The sequence below is a fragment of the Polistes fuscatus genome, unplaced genomic scaffold, assembly GCF_010416935.1.
Source record: "Polistes fuscatus isolate 324 unplaced genomic scaffold, CU_Pfus_HIC Scaffold10, whole genome shotgun sequence".
Classification (NCBI taxonomy): domain Eukaryota; kingdom Metazoa; phylum Arthropoda; class Insecta; order Hymenoptera; family Vespidae; genus Polistes; species Polistes fuscatus.
In genome coordinates, this window is record NW_025112998.1 from 4,130,980 (window position 1) to 4,153,060 (window position 22,081).

The 22,081-nt window shown below is 35.5% G+C and overlaps 1 protein-coding gene across 2 annotated transcripts in view; it reads right to left on the reverse strand.

The window, feature by feature from the left end:
• Positions 1-1,333: 1,333 nt before the first annotated feature.
• LOC122524458 (uncharacterized protein DDB_G0283697-like) overlaps positions 1,334-22,081 on the reverse strand; it is a 75,544-nt gene continuing 54,796 nt past the window's right edge. For both annotated transcript variants that reach the window (XM_043646762.1, XM_043646752.1), the window contains exons 4-6: positions 2,581-2,762; positions 2,360-2,491; positions 1,334-2,265 (exon numbers count right to left, since the gene is read on the reverse strand). In XM_043646762.1, coding sequence (XP_043502697.1) covers positions 2,121-2,265; positions 2,360-2,491; positions 2,581-2,762 — 459 coding nt within the window. In that variant the 3' untranslated portion in view covers positions 1,334-2,120. The remainder of the gene's footprint in view (positions 2,266-2,359; positions 2,492-2,580; positions 2,763-22,081) is intronic.

Sequence of the window (22,081 nt, forward strand, 5' to 3'; positions counted from 1 at the left end):
ATGACGATGTTATTTTACAGCACGGGCCAAAAGAAAATTATTTATATCATTGGAATTAAGATTATACGAATAGAACCGAAATTATCGACAATTATTATAAATGCTAGAGATTTTTATCAATTTATTCAACTAAATCAGTTTAATTTAAATATCGATAATTTTTTCGAATATTATTTCTTTTCATACATTTCATTCTCTATTTCAAAAGTTTATTTGTTAATATTATTTGCATTGACGCGCACTGCTTAGAGTATTAAACTTTATATGCAAAACTCTTTTATTTTTTTATTTTTATTAGTAACATAAAAAACGTATACAGAGAAAAAGAGAGTGAGAGAGAGAGAGAGAGAGAGAGAGAGGGAGGAAGGAGCAAGTTATCAAACGATACAATGATTCATGGGTTTGTTTTGACGTTTACAAAAAAATGAATCTCTATCTATTACATATTTCTATTAACTATATTTAGATTTTTATTTCACTTTCTATACTTCGACAAGCCACGAATAATGTATTCACGCAAGAAAAAAAAAATAGAAGAATTTTAATAGAACGAGCGTAATCACAAAGTTTAGGTATAAGGACCGCTGTTGCTATTCGTACTTAAAAGTTAAAAGGAAAGAGCAAGATTAAAGAACAAAAAAAAAAAAATAAGAACAGGGTGGATCGAAGAATGATAAATCCTACCTTTTTTTCTTCTTCTTCTTCTTCTTCTTTAGATTAAATATTAAATTAACTAAAGTGTATACACGGATTAATTGCTCGATTAAATACAATACAAATGTATCATTATAAACATACAAAATCGTGGATATATCAAGGACCCGTATCGATTCTTGGTAAATCCTTCTCTTAACAATTGTTTTTATTTTATTATTTCTTTTCGTCTTATTAATTTGTATAAAATTAACGAAAAAGAAAAACTATAAGATACATTATTTTTATTTTGTATAAATATCATCGGCCGTGGAACGGGGAGAAGAATTTTTCGCTTAGAAGAGAGACAGGTCCTCAGACTAGGCTCGTGTTCGAGAATAATTTCTAGCGTAAACTATGGGAAAAAAAAACAAAGAAAAAAGAAAAAGAAAAAAAAAAAAGAAGAAAAAGAAATGACTAAAATAATTAAGAATTAAATTAAAATACGAGTCGCGAGACAAAAGTTGTTTTGAAATTTATTGTTCTCTTTCGATATATTATTATTATAGTTCTTTTCATTCATCATAGGACACCCCATGCACGATATGTTACATTACAAAAATACGAAATGACGTTAGCTTTTAAACACGTGGAAGTGATTTTTACTCGACGTGTTTCTTTTTTTTTTTTTTTTCTTCTTTTCTTTTTTTTTTTCTTTTATTCATACTCGTTTATTCGTACACCATCGTCATCATCGTCCTGTAACTTTCTCGCTATTGATCAAAGGGAAACGTTAAAGGAAGATATAAGTTCAAAAGATATTTAAGTTCCTTTGAAGTTGGAAATGATCGACGGTGATAGAGGTATCCCGAGAAAAGTTTTAAACGGGCTGATTCTAATCGATCCGACCTACTTTCTTCGAATCACGTTAAGTTTATAAGTAGAATAGAAGCGTGCGTGATCAGACGGTAAATACAGCATTAGAGTTTTCTCATCGGAGGATGAGTAGTTATTCGATCTCGTCGACGTGTTCTTTTTTAGTTTTCTCCGGGCTAACAAGTTCGTATAAAAAAGAAAAGATAACGAGTAAAAAGAGAGAGAGAGAGAGAGAGAAAAAGAAAGAGTAAGGGGACGATAATCAGAACGTGATCATGCGACTTCTATCGTCTAAAAAATGGCGTAATATATTTTATACATAATCGCATATGAGAATATATATATATATATATTGTATATATACACATATATATCATTATAGTAAGTCTCTCCGTCAAAGGCAATTGAAATTAAAAGAAATAAAAAAAAAAAAAAGTAATTAAACCAAAAAAAAAAAAGAGAAATAAGACAAAGTAAATGGCACCGTCGGGGGGTTATCGCACGTTTTATTACGTTTGCCCTCGTTATTTTTCTGCTTTCCTTTTATTTTTTTATTCTTCTTCTTTCGTTTCTTCTTCCTTCTTGACAAAAGTCAATTTGTTATTCATTTCCTAACTTCTATATCGATGGTTGAAGCTCGTACCAAAATTGAGGATAGCGTCGAACTTGTCCCTTTTTCTAGGACATTTACCTTCTCGCCTCATGTACTCGCCAAATTCGCAGATAGGTATCACACATTCGTTATTTTGAATGCATCTGTAAAATAGATGATTTTTAATTTTGATATTAAATAATCATAGGATAGGATAAATAATGTTATTTCGAAATGAAAACTGATTAGTATATTTACAATCTGTCGCTCAAAGAAAAATATCCTTTTCCGCGTTTCGTTTTGATGCAGTTTTGATTATATTCGTAACAGTAACATTGGCACTCTCCGTCCAGCGTGATTTTCGGTGTAAATTCTGAAGGACATCGGCACCTGTCGATTCGATTATCACGAGATAATGAATTATTTCTTATCTTAATTAAAAATCAATTTATTTTTGGATTTATGTTAATTAGACTTACGGTTTTCTTGGCGGTGCTCTCCTTATATTTTGCGGCTGCGGAGAGAGCTGATGGTGACGATAGAATCTCTGCTCGAGGGATTTCTCGTTCGTATCGTATTCGGATTTTTCTCTACATTCGCATTCCGTGTGATTGTAAAATGATAATTTTTCCACCACGCTTGAACCAAGGATGCTTGTCATCTGTAATAAGATAAAAAAGAAAAACGATAAATAATTGATTAGTAAATGTATCACAAATGTATTAAATCTTTGTGCAGTTTGTTTATTCAATATTTAGAAATATTTCGTAAGGTCTCTTTGCGTTTTTAATTTAAAAGTTAACAACAAATGTATTCGATGTAGTAGCAAACATATGAACGTAAAGTGGCGTTACAGTAATTGCAAAGTACAAATATCAAATGTTATTTATATTTGATCAGTAGAGTATTTAAAAATATTTAGTACGATCTCGCGAATTCCTTATTCATTTCGGTTATTTTTAATGAAAAAAAAAAAAAAATAGGAAATTAGCTCTATTACATCGATGTATTATAGTAGCAGACATCTGGACGCAAACTGGCGTTTGTCCCAGTTCGTTTAATCGTGCTACTTGAACGAGTCGGGCGTTGTTGCGAGTTGTACTCCGGAATAAAATCGTGAGTTGATAAAAAATATTACTAACGATCGTTCGGTATCACTTCGTTACTAATTGAGCTCAATTAACCTGACTCGTTTGTATCTGCCTTATAAAACGAATGATACGAGTAAAACTTAGCCGTGCAGAAAAAGAGAGAAAAAGAGATGACCCGCGTTACGGTGAGTCGCGTTTAGACGTGTCTTTAATTAACTTTAATTGCCCTAAGTCAATGTTTGCACGTACCGATTTCCGCTTGGATATCTTACGTGATTCGATTATGCGATTTTTCCCCCATTCCCATCTTTATTTTCATTTTATATTTTTACGTCTCGTTTCTTTCTAGTTTTCTTTTTCTTTTTCTTTTTCTTTTTGTCGTTCATGTTGCTCTCGTTGAATCAGACATGATTAACAAATTTTTTTTCTCCCCAGTCATTTCTTGCTTCAATAACCTCAATGAAGACATTAAGGAGGAATAAAAGCCTCAGGAAACATTATCCTTAAGTGTCTCGATGAATAATTGTCTTATCATTAGACTAATAAAAAAAATAGAATCACATAAAAATAACAATTCAAGGGGATCACGAAGATCGTATGATCGATCGCTCAGTTAACTCGTGTCAGACACGATACATGATCGAATCGTTTGCTCGATGACAATAGGCTAGCGGAACGAAATGCAGTGATCGTAGACTCGAAGGTGCCACCGATCAATCGCGTCACGATTACGTTTATGGAATCCTATGGTGAGGGGGAAAATGGTTATGGCGATCACGAAGTTACATAGAGCTTGAACCAACATCATTTATTAACACATGAAATATATCTTGAGAAATGTTAAAGGGGAGGCTAACGAAGCTAAAGAATAGACATATGATTTTAAAATGGCGTATGTCAGAACGTTAAGTGAACTAACATAATAGGTATTTGCCGTCATGGTTGTGTATATTATTCTTATCTTGAAATCAACTTTAAGCATAGTTATCAATTTTTGATCGAATACGATCGATCGTTCCGTTTTATCAGGTTGTATTTTTATATAATTATATAACCGCTATAGTTATTTGAACTTAGTAAAGGAATGAATAATGATAATGATGATGATGATGATGATAATAATGGCGTATGATCGTTATAGAACAAAGGACAAATGTTCGATACGAATGCATCAAGTGAAGTTGAAGGAAAAAAGATATAGGAGCAAACGAGTGACAAATTGCGATACCGGATTCCGAGGGTGGCTTATCTCTTTGATTATTATTTCTTATTAAGCGTCCTACTTGATCTCATCTTGTCTGCTTCTCTTTCTCTCATTCTCGTATTTCTTTTTAATTTTTGGTCGTTGACAAAGCGCAAAGATCCGGCAGGATCTTTGCAATACGAGCCGCATCTATACTCCCTTATTTCTCTTTCCTCATCTTCTTCTTCTTCTTCATCTTCTTCTTTATCTTCTTTCTTCTTTCCTTCCTTTCTTCCTTCCTTTCATTTGTCCGTTCCCTCTTTCTTTCTTTCTTTCACGTGTGCATGCTGTCAAGTCGGTACACCAGGATTGAGATTCGCGATCGTCCCTGACGAATAGCCCGACCGAGAGATCGTGGTCATAAATTTAATGTCTCCGAGACACACGAAGGATAAACCCTTGAAGTTTACCTCCATAGTTTCGAATGCATTCTCTGGTCGGTATAATGTCTACATAATGCTCGTACTTGTGGTTCGTTGTTATTTATCCATTTAGGAAAAAACAAAAAATAACTTTAGAATCGATCACTTTCCAAGATAAAAATATTATTGGTATTTGTTCATAATCAAGTAAAGTTGAGGTACTACATCGGAGTACCTACAAACTCATGATATTTAAAGTCAACTCCGAAGCTTGTTGTCGGTAGCGTTTGAGTTAAGGTTAGCGACCTTTTAACCATGCGACGGATTCTCAATCGTACCTTCAGCCACCCCCGTAGCTTAACTTCGTGACAGCCGGAAGATTACAGAGCGGCTTCGAGATAGAAATCGGATCGGTCGAGGAGAATCGAGAGTCTCTCTCCAATCGGATAACGATCAGAGGGAGTATTCCTAATGTCACTCGTAACAGGAAGTTTAAGTTTGTATATATAATACTTACTTGTAAATGTAGGTAAATGAACTTTGATCGGGGATCTGATTATTCCCTGAGTTTCGATACTTTCAACGATTGAAGAATTTATTTCAACATTTATTAAGATTCTTATCGTGATAGATAAATATTGGTCTGCTCGGAAAGTTCGTGTCGATATATATATATGTATATTCGAATAATATTATTTAACATACGTACACAGATGTTTCTTAAAATCGAATAGTACAGTATAAACCGGAATAATTATCAATAACGTTAAAGGATTTTTTTCTCGATCGCTTTTTTACGATAGACCGAAAAATAATTCGATAATTCGTTCACGAGGTCTACAATTTTTTCGTGATTTTGCATAGAACACGAGTTAGTAAAGTTCAGGCGGGTTGATTCGTGGTAGGTAAAACGGCGAATCCAGGAATTTAATCCCCCGCTAAGACAATCTTCTCCGGGTGGGAAGAGAGCAGCTGACCGGACGGCTCATTAACATTCGCCGTATCTTGCCGGGGGCACCCACTCGTGAATGAAACACAAGAAAGAGGCACGAAATCACGTGCGCGCTGGATAACACCGAGCGGTGAACCGTGCGAAGAGAAGCAACACGGCTTCCACTCGGAAGCCTATCCTACGATTTCGACGTTGCTCACGAATTTCATCCTCGTGCCTTCTTACCTCTTGGATCGTTTCGTTCTTCTTGAATCGTTCGTTCGTTCGTTCGTTCGTTCGTTCCCTCGCACGATCGTGATCGACACGCTTCGACAATGTTTTCGTGTTATATCGGTACAAATACAAATCGTTTTTAATTTCTCGTTTGTTTTTGATTAAAATTTTATAATAAATGTATATATATATATAAGAAATAAGTTTATCACGAAATTATATTTTTGTTTTCTTCGGATCTACGTAATTAGAGAGACACGTTAGGAAACTGTGTAAGATACTCGCAATCGTTAATCAAAAAAATAAATCAACGAGATCGTGGCGTATAATCGATGTATTTAGTTTCTTTCCGATTTGTCGTTTTTGAGTTAAGCGATTACTTAAAGAACTTTCTAGATGCGATGTCGAATAGATAATATCTCCACTTTGGAAAGTAACCTCGTGGGCGTCGAATCGTGTGATACCAGAAAGAGATTTGATAAAACACGACGCGTTTTCCTTACTGTTCGTTCTCACGCGATTCCTTACCATTTTTATTATTTAAATACGAACTACGCACTTTCGCTCTTACATGGAAATTAAGAACTTCTCTTCTCTTATGCATTACATTTTCTCGACCAATCATTTTCACCGACATTCTTTCCATTCACGGTATCAAAGATATGCATACCCTCGGAATCAAGTTTTTATACCATCTTTCCGTATATAATTCTTTATGATTTTACATCGAGAATACCATTTATTCCTTGGTAAACGTTAAATGTTACCGTGTCGCAACAAATTACATCGAGAAACATAATAATCCGACAACAACAACAAAAAAAAACGATCATAATTGCGATAGGAATGCAGTTACGGAACGAACAGAATTTCGTTTGAACTTTTCGTTGCACATTGATGATCCGTAAGAAAATAAATATGTTTAGTATTTATATTTAATTAATCGTGTATCTTGTTGCAAATCTAATATATAAATCTATCTAACGAATGCAGTTTAGAAATGTCATAGATATTGCACTTTTTTCTCAATTAATTAACGAGATATTAATACGAGATAAGTCAGATTATTCGATAAGTTCTTCAAAATCGTATTCGTTTAATTTCGAAATGTCTTTTGATCCGAAATGACGTATTTCGCGCAAGCGATCTGATACACAAGGATATCGAATATCCTGAAGTGTGAGGTCGCATATCTTGGAAGATAATCGAGCTTCCAACGAACGATCATCCTTAATTATTTTATGGAAAAAAAAAAAAAACGAAGGATGGAATTTTTATACACTTTATTAAAGATTGAAAACGTAACCCGTTCGATAAAAAATTCGTTTTATATAGCTCCTTAAAGCTTTGCCGGAAGTGAAACTTTCCAATTTATTATCACAAAAAAGTCAATTAAATTCAATTAAATTCGGTTATGGCAAATAATGTTTTGTATATTCGAATGTTTGATATATTCGAACGAATATGTGTATATATATTTTTAACAATATTCATTAAAAATATATAAATTATATAAAAATCAAATATTTTCAAATATACAAAATTTATATTAAACGTCGATTTATAAAATTATTTATCTATTTAAGAAAGGTGGCGTAATTTTGTTCGGCACCATAAGAAATACACGAGTATAGTCTCCATATGGGTTATTTTGAAACGTAACGAATTCCCTATTAATCGACTCGTTCTGAAGGCAGATGAAAGGCCCTCCCAGCAACAATAATTAATTCTCGAGACGAGTCGAGGGGTAATTAAAAGACGACTCGCTTCGTCATTACACCCACACGTGAACTTCTTCATTCTTTGTGTGTAAATGGTTACACGAAGAGTGTTTGAGATTAGCTATTAGAAAATTCCTTACCGTCTCGTAGTTTCCATTCTTCTACCATTTGAATATTATTAACTCACTTTGATTTAAAATCCAAGTTGAATGGAAACCATTTTTTCCAAGAATAAACCATGAGAACATTAATTATATTAGACAGTTACCACTTATTGTTTCAAAACCTACACAATATTTCATTCTTCTCTAAACGATGATTATCACTTTTATAATCAATTCTTAATGATGATTAATTATAGCAGTCTAGTTAAAAGTTTTTTCAAATAGATTCGTTATGTTTCGTTAAATTTGTCCCATAGTTTTCATTCCATTCGATCTCATTCTATTTAATTTCGTAATTTCGACTTTTTTGTAATTGGACCACGGAAAGGTTATCGCAGAGAAATAATTTCGTGTGTGTGAGAATATCTTTGTGATGTGTTTCGAACGACTCAATTGAGTTTTTTTTAAAGGCAAGATAAAGACGTATTGGTCTTCTGTGTTGCTCAATCAAGAGTAGCATCTCTCTCTCACACTTTCAGGCTGGTAGTTTTTCAACGACGCGTGCGTAAGTGTTAAGGCCGATTTGCATGTTATTATTGGTGGGCGTTCCGACATACAAGATCGAGATCTTTATCGCGTTAGGGTAGCGTTAAGCTCGCACAGGATGATTACACGGGAATTAGCTATCGGGCTCTGTTGGCACTGGTCCAGGTGTTCACCTAGTTCCAGTCAAGTACGAAACGGAAGCGCGGATATTATAGAACCGATTTACACATAGCCTTCTTCGATTACACCGTACCATGCTTTTAACGTCAAACGTTTAAACTGTTGATCGTTTTTTCTATGAATTTTTTTTTTCTTTCTATTTTTTATTTCTATACTTGTTATTTTATTCTTTTCTTTTTTTGTTTTTTTTTTATTTAAATCGTGTTACACCAGTCTCTACGACACGAAGGACAACTTGAGAAAATAATTACAAAGTCTATCCTGATATCGTGATTGGAATACTTGTTAACATAATTTCGAACTATAATCTTTATGGAAATTTTAACATTCATTTTAAAACTTGTGCATTCGAATAGTCGTGATTACCACGTGAACGACGATATTACATTCTGTAATCATCAGGTAGATACTTACGTTATTGTGTAGGTACTTGTAGCCGATAATGATCACGATTACGATAGCTGTTCTGTGTAAGGAGCGCAGAGCCGGTAAAATCACTTTTATCATACGTATCGATCATCCAGAAGGCATTAATCATCTCTAAGATTCTTGTCTTGGGAAATCATTTTGAAGACAAAGGAGACCTACGTACGTCTTTATCGTCGTTTTGTCGACAACTTCTTCTACGCTATTAATTGTTTTTTATTTTTTAAACGATATTTGATTTGGATTTATTTTTTTCATTCACACACACACACACACACACACTCGATAGTTTTGGTAATTAATGTTGTAATAAATAATAAACATTTAAGAGAAGATATTATTAGATCAGCACGGTTGTTCTTTGACGCGTTACGAAGTTTCGTAAAACTCCTATGGCTATGTTTTGATCCGATCGAACTAGCATGTGTATAAACACACGCAGATACGAAACTTAGATAAAGATAAAGAGGTGGTGGTGCCAGTCGGACACACATTTGCATAGACACGGGGATAGAATTCTGGTACTCTTACCATTCGCACCACCATCCAGCAATTAAAAGAATGAAAAAAAAAAAAGGAATCCGAGTAAGATTTCTCGGAATCGATTTATGCGCTCTTTTCCAATGCGCACCTTTCGAGATAAGATTTATGTTTTCGGACAAGGAAACGCTTTCGTAAGTACCTTCAATTCTTTATTTCAATCTTAGAAAGCTCGATTCCTTCGTAAATCGATTTCACTTCTTCTCTCTATGTCGTCGATTGCTTTGAAATCTTTTACCCCGATTTAACACGCTCACCCTACTTTTAGTCGGATCGATTTATTCTTAACTTACCTGTCCTCGCTCATTACACGTTTGATCGTTTCTTTGGTTCGGCATGAACGATTTAACGTTTGGATGTTATGCTTTTATAACATATGTATGTATGTATATGTATATACGTATACATATGTATATTATATTATAAATAGCATTCTGATCTTTGAAATCTAAAAAAATAAAAACTTATTAGATGCTTTTGAACGTGCTCGTAGAAAGTACGTTTGAAAGTTGCTAGGATCATTTGCATCGATATTTGCTCGTAATAATATTTCTTTACCATTTTGCGACAAGGATCACGATCGTTTTATTCGTGACAGTTTAAAAATGCTGTTTCGTTTATGAAATATAAGGACATTAATTTCTAATAAGGAAACAAACGATACGCGTCAATCGTTGATATTTAATCGTTATTACCTTTTTTTCTTTTTTTTTGTTTCTTCTTTTAATTAGATCGTTTAGATTTCGGATTGAAAATGAAAAGTGTTGCGTGAAATATTGTTTAACGATATTCCTATTTTGTTCGTTCGTTCGTAGGATGGATAACGATCGGCTCGAGTCATGCCGGTTTTGTAATTCCACGGCGTGTATTAATTAACGTTATGTGGCCAACCGGTTAGGTGTACTCTTGTGTTGCTTGAGAGTTTACTTGCTACCGACTCTCAGCGCTTTTAATTTAACCGTGGATTCTTCTTCGAGGAAGACACAAGGAAAGGGAAGCTTCTGTTCTACCGAAAAATAAAATAAAATAAAAAAAAAAAAAAGAGAGAGAGAAAGAGAGAAATAACAAAAGGTAGTTTTGTTTCTTTTTATTTTTGATTTTGTTTTTGTTTGTTTGTTTTTACCATAACGACGAAGAAAAATGTCGAGTTCGATCGTAATTGCAGAACGATTGCTGTTTGTTCAACCGATTTACCGAATATTTCGATTTTGTCTTGAGGAGCGCAAGATCAGGAAGACGAAGGAGAGAGAAGATCGAGAGAAACGAACATTTCATTCTTTTTGTCGGATTGCAAACGCGGAATGCAGTCGGGAACACGTCCGATACATCAAAGTGCATTCGCGCACGCGTAAGTTGATTCCGTGAGATAAAAAGTGTTTAGAAATTAGCGGAGCACATCGTCCTATAGTGTCGTTTTATTCGATACAGGAATTGACAATTCTTTTTCAGAATAGAAATTTTCAATTCGAATGTTATCATTTTCTCATAAATATTTGATACAAGCGAGGGGGGAGAAACGTGTATATCGAAGATGCAAGTAAAAAATTTCAATGCAAATAATTTGCTAATGAAAATTAAAGTAGAGTCGATCGTATGTTAGATCGAAACGATTATGCGATTTGATTCTTGAAAGGAATATTTTATTCGATGCCTGGTAGGAAGTATCGTATTGTTGTTTTTGTTTCAAATAGAAAATCGACTGAAAAGGGGTTAGTATATACCTTTACACCGATAGCGTTTTACTCGTTGGTCTCTCGACCGAGTGACTTGCCGGTGTAGTCATCTTCTCGATACTGTGTCGACCGTAAAGTATTTCGATTTAAAAGTCAATCGGCGTGCCTCAGGCGGAACCAGTTTTCAGGAATGGCAGAGAGTGAGGTAGGTGGGGTGGAAGAGTTGGTCGTGTTTCTTTGGAGACGTGAGACGTGAACGAAGCACGAGCGTAGAAAAATAAAGAGCTACCGTTCATGGGAACTTTTATGAATGAGAAGAGACCATGGTGGAGGCATACAAAACGATCTATGTGATGATCCCTGCTAAAGATTCGAGAGACAGATGATTGAAACAACTTTAACTTATTGTTGTTATTAGAATAGGCGTTGATTCTGTAAATCTGTGTTAATAAGTTAATCATTGGATATGAACATTTACGAAATATATATCATTTATTTAACGAATAAATATAGGACATAATGTTGTATTGGAGTCATCGAACGGAAGAGAGAGAGAGAGAGAGAAATCTGAGGAATTTAATGTCGACATAAATTCAACTCGTCGACCGTGCGAACGTCACTTAATCCGTAGCTTAAAGCAGGGAAGTAACGTCTCGCTATTACGGAACGTGTGACTTAAGTTTCCGATTTATATTCCTGTCAAGTGCATATCTTTAGCTGATATTTCTCCGCCCCGTTAGAATTCATATTTTCGTCGTGTTTTCAGCTTGTCAGCGAGAGTCAAGTTATCAATAAGCTTATATTATATTTTGACCGATACAAATGGTACATTTATTAATATATAATATAATATATTAAGTCGATCGAAATAATTCCATGCAATTTAAGTAGAAACAGGTACCTTAGGTAGAAAGGAAACCTTAATAACGAGACGAAAAAAAAAAAACAAAAAGAAAAAAGAAACGCAGCGGCTTACGAGAGAAAGGGTGGATGTAATCTGTGTGCGGGTGCAACGGCGCATCAAATTTCATCGAATTAGTAGCCCAAAGGCGTAGAAGAATTGCGATTATGGGATGTGTGCACGGGTGCACGCTCGATAAATCCGATTTAATGCGATCGGATGAAGTTGCAAGAGAAAGAGAGAAAGAGAGAGGGACTGGACGAGGAAACTGGTCCACTGGTCCTCGAAAAGAAAGATTACCAAAGGAAGGTTTTACGATGTCGCTCGAGGACAAATGTCCATTCCTTGCGAAATACGTGTTCCTTGTGATCTCGCAAATCAGTTGATCTCTCGTGGATCTGGGGCCGATCTACTTGAAGTAACCCTATCGATCGCGATACGTTTGCAACCGCCTACTTTAAGGCTATTACTTTCCCACGAGGCGTATTTCATGCTTCGAATGTAACTTACTAACGATAACACGAAGCAGCTCGAATTGTCTCGAAATATTCGGGCAACAGCAGCAGCAACAGCAGCAACAACCAACCTCTGTGTCACTGTTTCTCGAAGAAAATTTATCGACTTGAATTGTCTCGTCAGACGGAAACATATGTTTTACGCTAACGCAAGATAATTGGTGATATCTGGTAGCATACACCATTTGTTCCTCACGGGATCGTTTACAAACGATCAAACTATCATAGTAACGAGTCTATTTATCGTGAATTCTTGATAGTTCGTGGCCAGTTTAAAAGCATCGAAGGATGAAGACATTAACTGGATAGCCTGTCGTGCTTCGGAGAACTCTATTTAAACGATTAGCATCAGCCTTTAGTATAATTGTTTGAAAGTTACATTGTTAGATTGAATTGCGTTGCTATTCCTTATCTGATACCATTTTCAATCAATCGTAGAAATTAGTATCATTATTTATTTCGGACGTTTCGTGTTACGGGTCAAGATAGAATTTAACGTTATATTAAAAATGATTATTAAAGTTCGTTGACCTTATCCGATTAAATTCCTTAACGTTTAAATACGAGTTACAAATTTGCAGGCGAGTTAATCGTATCGAAGACGAATCACAAGGAAGTAATCGAAAGTGGGTCGAAATCGTTAATAAATCGATCGTTAGTATGATAGATTCGACGATATTTTTCGTGATATACAATCCATAAGGTGTGCTACATGTTTGATATAAATTCTTTTCCGGCTAACGGGGAAGAGGGCGGCGGTGGCATGGGGTGGGAGGGAGGGGGGAGAGGAGGGCGGTGGGATTTTGTTCTTGACGTGACGCGAGTAGTATACCGACGAGGAGGATGAGCAAGAGCAAAGACCGTTCGTACGGAATCGTTGGCCATCAAGAAGGATCTAATTACAGGGCACTGCCTCCTGGCGTAATTAATCGGTACGACCCGGAAGATTTATGCTATACTTGCGCACAAGAGAGAGGCCTTTCTCCTCTTGTTCAGCGGGGATTACAGTGTTTGCTTTTCTTTCCCTCGATCTTTTTAGAGTTCGGCATATTTTTTGAATTATTTATAAAAAAAAGAAATTATATAAAAAATATTTTTTTCTTAACGATCTACGTAAGAAATAAATAAAATCTTCGATGAAATGAATTTTCGCGTTTAGTATTTTGCGATGAACAAAAATTTAAATTTTAAAAAACTTTGACAGCGAGAGAGGGTCAAAGATTCTCATGAATTACGATGTTGACGTTTTCCATGGGTGGTAGGAGCTTAGAAATCATTGGAGAAGAGGAGACAACCGGTCTAACTGCGCGGACCATCCAAGAGAGAAACAATGAGCTTCCGGTCAAGCTTTGCGCGCCGTGAAACGAGCGACAATGCCCTCATTGTCTCGCGCCGGCTGCATAAAGATGCAAGAGAGGGCTCCTACGAGAGCCTTGTTGTTGGTTGTAGCCTGTTAAGAGACTTTGCAACTCAACTAAGTGCTGGGCATGATCCTGTGGTCCACCGTACCACCTCATGATCGCCAAGAATAATTTGTTCGTTCCTGCACGTCGACCCCGAAGCCACATTCCTTTCTAAGAAAGGGAGAAGCGAACTATGAGAGGTACTTGCATTGCTAAACGTTAACTACTTGCTTAAAAGGAAAGGAGAACAAATTTTTCTTGCAAAAAAAAAAAGGAAAAAGAAAAATAAAAAGAAGAGGAGAGGAGGGGGAACGAGAGAAAAAAATATAGAAGAAAATATTATCGTCCGAGTTCGTATTTTATACTTTTTGGTAGATATCGTGAAACTAGTTTAGGTATTTTATTCTTACTTACGTACGTAAGCGCGTTTACATCGATAAAGTGTCTTACCCCGTTTGATATCTCTTTAAGATAGAAACAAGATAAACGTTCGTTTCTATACAAGTAACAAAATTGAAATTCCCGTGATACTAAGCGAATACCTAAACGAGAATGTAAAAGATCGATATCGAAATCCGATTATGATTCGTTCAGTTTTCCTTTCCATTTATATTATTCCTCCTATCTCCATATATCGTAAATCATTTTTGTTTTTAGTATGTATTATGTATGTATGTATATAGATGCGACATTTTACGCCCCCAACCGAAGGAAACTCCTTCGATCGTCGTCGCAGCAAGTCAACAACCACTCGTGATTCCGTCCTCAAGTGAAAAGAAAACTGTACGTGAGATAGGGACAAGATCAGGATCGTACCTGTAAGAGGACCACGGGTTGACGTCTTAGGTGTTTTTTAAAAGCACACCCGGATCGTCGTAAAACGATCTTAAATGTTGATCTGCCGTGATTTATAGTGATCGTAATTCATGGCCCTTTGTGCGGAGTGTTTTAATGTGACGCAAGATCTACCTCTTAAAAGTTCAAAAGGTTAGAAATTCTTTGAGATATCTTTCTAAGCTGACCGTATGCCAAAAGAGAAAGCAAACGAACATTTCGTGGCATTTCATTTTACGTTCTCGTCTTTTACATTAGTTCCTTCTCACGTACACGTTGTTCGTGGACATTTTCTTTTTCAAAAAAGTATATATTTATATGTTTGCTTATACTACTTTCTTTTGTTTATTTTATGAAACAATTGTTAAGCATATTTCATAGCCATTTATTCAATCTCATAATCGCTCTTCTTGCAAATACTATACCGATGATATGCATTCTGCGCAATCGTAACGAGCATCGAGAGAAGAAAATCTTCAGTATGTAAAGGCAAAGGTTCAGGGACGAGTAATGACATCCGTTGATTGCAATAATTCATACGCGATTGATTAAATAAGCGGGACAGGTGAGCACGATTATGCGAAGTTAAGTGGCTAAAGCAAGGGAGATAGGAACGACTCGTGTATGAAAGAGACACGAGAATGTACAATCCTTGAGAATCGTTGTAGAGATTTTAATAATGTCTCCTCATAAATCAACTTCAACTATGTCACGTTACGTAAAAAAAGGGCGAATGTAATGTCGGTGCATCGGGGGTCGTGGATTTTAACGTCATTTTTTTCTTCCTTTTTTCATCAAATTTTTATCTTCAATTTTAGAATTACTTAAATTACAGATAGCATTCGTGTTAACACCGTTCATTATTTTTCTTCGCAGGTAATAGATACAGGTATCTACGAACGAACAAACAAACAAACAAAAAAAGTAATAATAAAATCGTTCCTTACTATTAATTATCTCGAATCGTACTAACAAGTATTCGCGTATCATTCATATTATATATCACTTGGGAAGAAAAAACTTGAACAACGTAATAACTCGAACTCTAAATCAAAGACCACAGATAATTATCCTGTTATAGAATAATCGATGTTTAACGTTTGAGTTAGTTTTCTTTTTGTTGTTTTTCCAAGCAATAACAAGTCTATGATGAAAGGAAAAAGAAAAATAAAGATATTCAATCTCTCGAAGTGGTGTAAAAAAGATAAAAAAACGAAAAATCAGACACACACCAGTTTTTGCCCTTGGTGGTCCAGTGCAGTGAAAGCAAGTATAGTAAATACATAGTGCATACATAGGTATGTAAGTAAATATGTATAACATTGCAGGTCGAGGTGGGCACGGCTTTTCTTCTCGTGGAACACTTAAAGGGAGATTATAGGAAAGGGATCCAAAAAGGGGCGTCAGAGTGTGCATTTCTTCGCGTACGCACGACGCCGTCATTATCGCCCACGCGTGCTAACTGTAAGCGCAATTGAATATCCCTTCGCCTTTGAGAAACCTTTCTACATACTTTCTACGTACACATACACGTACACTTATTCGCGAGAATGTGTGAGAGAGAGAGAGAGAGAGAGAGAGGCCTACGCCCACGCACCTGTGCACTGCTACGTGACTTCTCTACGCTCTTTTATCATTAACTCTACGAGAGGATTAATTTAAATGCCTCGCGATTAAATTATCTTTTGATTTTTATCATCGTATTCCGTTAAAATTCTCGTCCCAGTCAATGTTACCACCCGTGGGAAGACCTCTTCTTATTTAATGAAAAAAAAAAAAAAGAAACAAATTATTCAATACATTATTATTCGATCCAATTACGCAAGCACAATCCGGAATCTTATATTTTATTTATTATCGTGCATGAACAAAGTGTCGAGTACACAATCGAACAGGAATAAAGTAGCAGCATCTGATAGTTTCCTTTCGTAAACGTCTTACCCGTAGGTGGATAGGAAGAAAAGATCTAGAAAATACGTGGGTGCATCTGGATATCATGTACCTGACGTTATAACTAAATGACTTTGAACCTGAAAAACAAAATATCGGTTGCAAATCGAATAAAATCGGCGTGGGAGTTCCATCGTCGAGAGGTCAACGTTCTCTACTTGCCGATTCTTTTTTTTTCCCCGAGAATTCGTTGTCGTTTAGTCGAATGATAAAAACTTATCTTCGATCATATAATTAATCACACTCGCTAAGGAGCAATTGAAAAAAAGAAAAAGAAAATTCAAATCTAATTGATACCCCGTTGACATTTTAATTCACCGTGAAGATCATTAGCATAACCGATCATCGACATAGAAAGCTTTCTTATGGTGTGATTCATGTTCGTTGTACGTTATGGAAAACAATGGCGACCTCTGATCGGTAGGATATGCCATTAATTGACGATAACAGGTCGTCATGGGCGTCTGGTAAGGTGTTAGTCTTGTTCGTTTTTCTTTTTCCTACGAGTAAACGTTAACAACCCTGAGGAATGGAACTATCCGGATGATTGGTTACGATCAACGATTCCATTCATTGCGACTTACGAAATTGCAGAGATTAATTGCGTTAGAGAACGGTGTTTTTTTCAAGTCGAGGTTAATGTAATAACTTTTTATTACATTTTCTTCGACTTAAACATTCCTCTAAAAGTATCGACAGATCATCATTCTTATATGTTCGGATAATTGAGTTAACATATTGATTATTATTAAACCGTACGTTTTGAAATGAACTCATTAAAATCGATTTAACGATATGAATTGTGAAAGGAAAGGTTTTATCTCGAACGAAGGGGGCGGGGGAGGGACACCGAACGAACGTGTTACCCCGTTAGATGATTCTCCATTTTCGCTTTCTCCTTTTTATAATATCAGAAGAAGCGAGAGCACTGGTGATAGTTAATTCGTGATATCAAAGCGCGTTTAATAACACGCGCGTTAGTGTCGGTATAGTTCGGCGAAGTCACGCCTTTAAATTGAGTTTGTCCTTGGTATCAAGCACTCTCTCTCTCTCTCTCTCTCTCTCTCTCTCTCTCTCTCTTTCATTCTTTCATTCTTGATATTCCAGTATTGTCCTGAGGCGAGATAAGATAGGAGATTTCGATTATGGTTGTATGGGGGTTGATTCACGCCTGCCTTTTCAGGGTCATTGACAGTCGTTCCTTCATAAAGTTTCAAAATATCACTGCGGCATCTCTGCTCGCAATTCCGCGTAAGGCAATCGGCTCGATCGCGATTACTAAATTTATATCGTACGAGCGACAAGGATCTCGTTAACATGGACCAAAGGTTAGCTTGTACGAGGTTCCTTGGTTGGATGGTGGTGCTACGAGCAACGTAAGATCTCGTATTCGTAGAATGGAACGTACAATGCCTTGTATCTTCTGTCTATAATCATTTTCTTTTTTTCTTTTCTTTTTAAAACGAGCTTTAATACACGACGCGTATTTTATATTCCCCTGTATCTTTGAAATTTTCCTACATATAATGACGTCATTGTTTCTCTCTCTCTCTATATATATATATAATACGACCAACCAGTGATTTATTCTTTAAATTTTTAAATTTGTTTGTCTCCTCTTTCTTCGAGAGAAAAAAAAAATATTTGTTATTCGGAAAGAGATAGTTTGCGTGTACTCACGGTGGTCGAAAGCTCGAAGATTTACCGTCGAAAATAAAGTTCCATCGTCGAGTAAGGAATGCATAATTCGTATTCATTCAAATGTTAAATCTGCCAGGACACCGTTCAATTAAACTTACAATTTCGTTTCCTGTCTTCTATCTCTTGGTGACAAAAAGAATGTCGGTTATATATCTTGTTGTCTGATTCGCAAATTTTTACTTATGCATAATGCAATACTTGCATTGAACGGGACTACAATGTCACGGATGATAATTTCTTTCTTTTCCTCGTTTTTTTTTTCCTCTTTTTTTTCTCGCATAAAAAAATAATGTCAAAGTAGTTAACGTTTACAATGTGTATATTAAACGAATGTCATTGAATTTATTTCTCGTTTAAACTATTTCATTCGTATCGTTAGAAAATTATTCTGGAATAAATTAATTTAAACTCGTTCCTGTTTGATTTTTCCTTTTTGTTTTTTTTTTCTTTCTTTTTTTTCTTTGTATTAAGATTAAAGAACATTGATGATATCGTTGATAGTGTCATAGGAAGTAAGATAAGTGAGAAATAAAATGAAATAAGGATACGTTCACGAAGAGAAGGCGTGCGAGTCTCGGCGACTCGCGCGGATGCGAGCATTATTATACAACGACAAGTGAATAATTTTACGGTGAACCTTGCTATAAATTAGTCGTTCTCCCCTTTTCCCCCTTCTCCCCCTCCTTACTAGCCGTTGTTGTCGGCTCTCATCTGCATGGCGCCGCGTCTTGCATAACGTATAAATTCGCAACCGGTGATATTCTCTAAGGTTTTTCTTTTTTCTTTTTCTTTTTTCTATTTTCCTCTCTCCTTCTCTCTCTCTCTATCTCTCTCTTATACATACGTACATGTACACATTTTTTCTGTTTTCTTACGTCCGTAAATTCCAAGATCGATCGTCGGACGTAAAACCGGTAATAAAACTCGTATAAAAGGATGCAGATCGTAATGTTCGACTAGCATCAAACGCAAGTATTTTCTATCCTTTTATCGGATGTTTCACAATAAACGAGAATAAAAGACGAAGGAAATGATATTTGTGGTTTAGTTGCTTCGTTATAAAAATGATTTGTTTACCGCGAAGATAAAAGAGAATAGAGAAGAAAGTAGCCGAGCATTGTGTATCGAAAATAATTCGTAAACAAATGTATGCGATGAATATTTTAACGAGTCTCTTTATGTTAGTTGAAACTAAATTAGATCTGTTGTAATCTTACTCTTAACCGGTTTCAAATCCTAAGGGCAAATTATATAATGAAGGAGGGTACACTTCCGATCGTTGAAATATGAGTTACTTCCGGTTGTTAATCGATAGATCAAGGATCTATCATGAGTGATGTATAATCTATTTATACTCTCCATCCTACTCCATCATTACTAGATAGAAAAGTATTTTTCTTAATAATTATTCATTATGGGGAATATATTATATATAGAAAAATTTTTATTTTTCAATTTAAACGTATAAATAAATTATATCTTTTTTATTAGAGAATATTATTATGTTTCTTTTTTTTAGATTACAATATGTAAGAGTTTGTATACGGTGCACGCTGAGTGGTAAAAATTACGAATCGCACAAAGTCGTGTTATTAGTTTTAAATAAAACATTTCAATGAGATTGCAATTGGAAGATTTAAGATGACTATACAGTGTTATGAATTGAAGGAATTTATTCGTTGCCAAGAAGTTGGCATCTGTTAAACTGGAAGTTGTTGTATCGTTCGATGAAACGGTACCGGTGATTTAGAAATCTACTAAAGCAAGTAGTTCACACGTTCGGGCTAATCAGACGCGCGCGCGCGCGCGTGCTTAAAGCGACATGGTAGGTGTTAATTAGTCATTCCGTGGAAGAAACTTCGAAACGTGCGATGCCTTACTTCTTCAAACTTGATAGTTCTCTCTCGCTGTGAAGTATTTTACAGTCGTATGCATGAAAGGTGCAGCTGATCAAAATTCTTTCGAGATGACAAAGCGATGACGATGCCGTTGGTAGCTATTATTTTTTTCTTCTTCTTTTCATGCTTTTTTTTCTTCTTCTTCTTCTTCTTCTTCTCCTCATTCTTCTTCTTTTTCTTCTTCTTCCGTGTGTGCTGCTTAATCCTCGACCCTTTGAGAGCGAGTAACGAAGAACCTAAGACTCGTCTCGCACGCGATATTACGTGAGCTACCGAGCACGAAATTTTTACCTCCTGTGTCTACTTACGTTTGCGGTTTCTCTCTCTCTCTCTCTCTCTCTCTTTCTCTCTTTCTCTTTCTCTTTCTGTATTTTATTTGTTGTTTTGTTTTTAAACACGCACCGAGTTTCAACAAAAACTACAATCAACATCGTTAAAAAGGGAAGAGACATTTGAGCGATTTTATCTTTCTTTTTCCTTCGAACATTTTCCTTCTTACGTTAGTTGTTCGTATTTGTTGTCAATTCGACACGTGTCTCAAAACGTAGCTCGTAAAACAGGTTTCTTCCTAACGACGATCCGGTCCTTGTGATCATTTGCATAGAATCGAAGAAAGGTTAGATTTCTTGTTAGAAAAAAAAAAAAAATAGTTTCTCAAGATTATTCGTTAGATAAAAAGTATAGCGTGCAAATGTATTATAATTTTCTATACATATATAGACAAAGTTATTTCGTAGGACTAGCTATTTTACTTCTACACGACAGATAAGAGAATAATTTAACGTAGAACTAGCTATAGACATTTTTTCAACACCTTCTAGTTCAGAGAGGATTGCGATTTGATTCGATAGGAAGGCGCTAACACGTTCACGCGAGGGCGTATCGATAGTGACACACGTTAGATTACTTTGACCAGCTTGTCCACTCCCGTTCTCCATGCTACTCGGGGTAAGTGTACTTCGCAAGGTTGTTTCCTCTTACATTCAACTTGAATTCGCGTTTGTTGTTGGAATAAACATATGATGTATATACCTATAGGTAAAGTTGTAAGCTTAATCATAATAATCGTTAAAGTTATGACTAGATTAATAAACAACTTAGCTGGAAAGTGATCGTCGGTTAGGCGTTAGTATGATCGTTTGCTTATTTTAATAGGGAATAAAATATTCTATGGCATATAATGGATTGTTATATAGTGATCATTAAAATTGGCTACTATAAATGTCTAAAAAATTAAACTATCGTCATAGAAAAAGATAGATGTTCGTGGAAGATCATACGGTATAATAATATAATGGTAAATCTATACAACAATTCATTAAAATCAATTTTTCATCGACTTACGTTAGATCGTAACAGTAAATTCCAATTTAGATCGATCGCATGGAAGATATTTCTCCTTTTATTAGCGATCGTGATCGTTCTGAAATCAACTTGTGCGACCGTTATCGTGCTCCTTTACGTGACACGAATAGTGTCGTTCAATGGAATTCATTGGCACGCAAATGTCATTGTGCAATAATGAAAAATATATATTTGAAAGAGGAATTTATCGTCCAATGAATTATCTCTCTCTTTCTCTCTCTTTCTCTTCATTATTCGATACCTTGTGAATAATTTTTTTCTGGGATTTATCGTAATCGTGATCGAATCGGTATTATCGAAAATCAGTACTGTTGATCGCTATACCAGTAGTTTCGTTCCTCACGGAAGTTACTTTAAAGAAT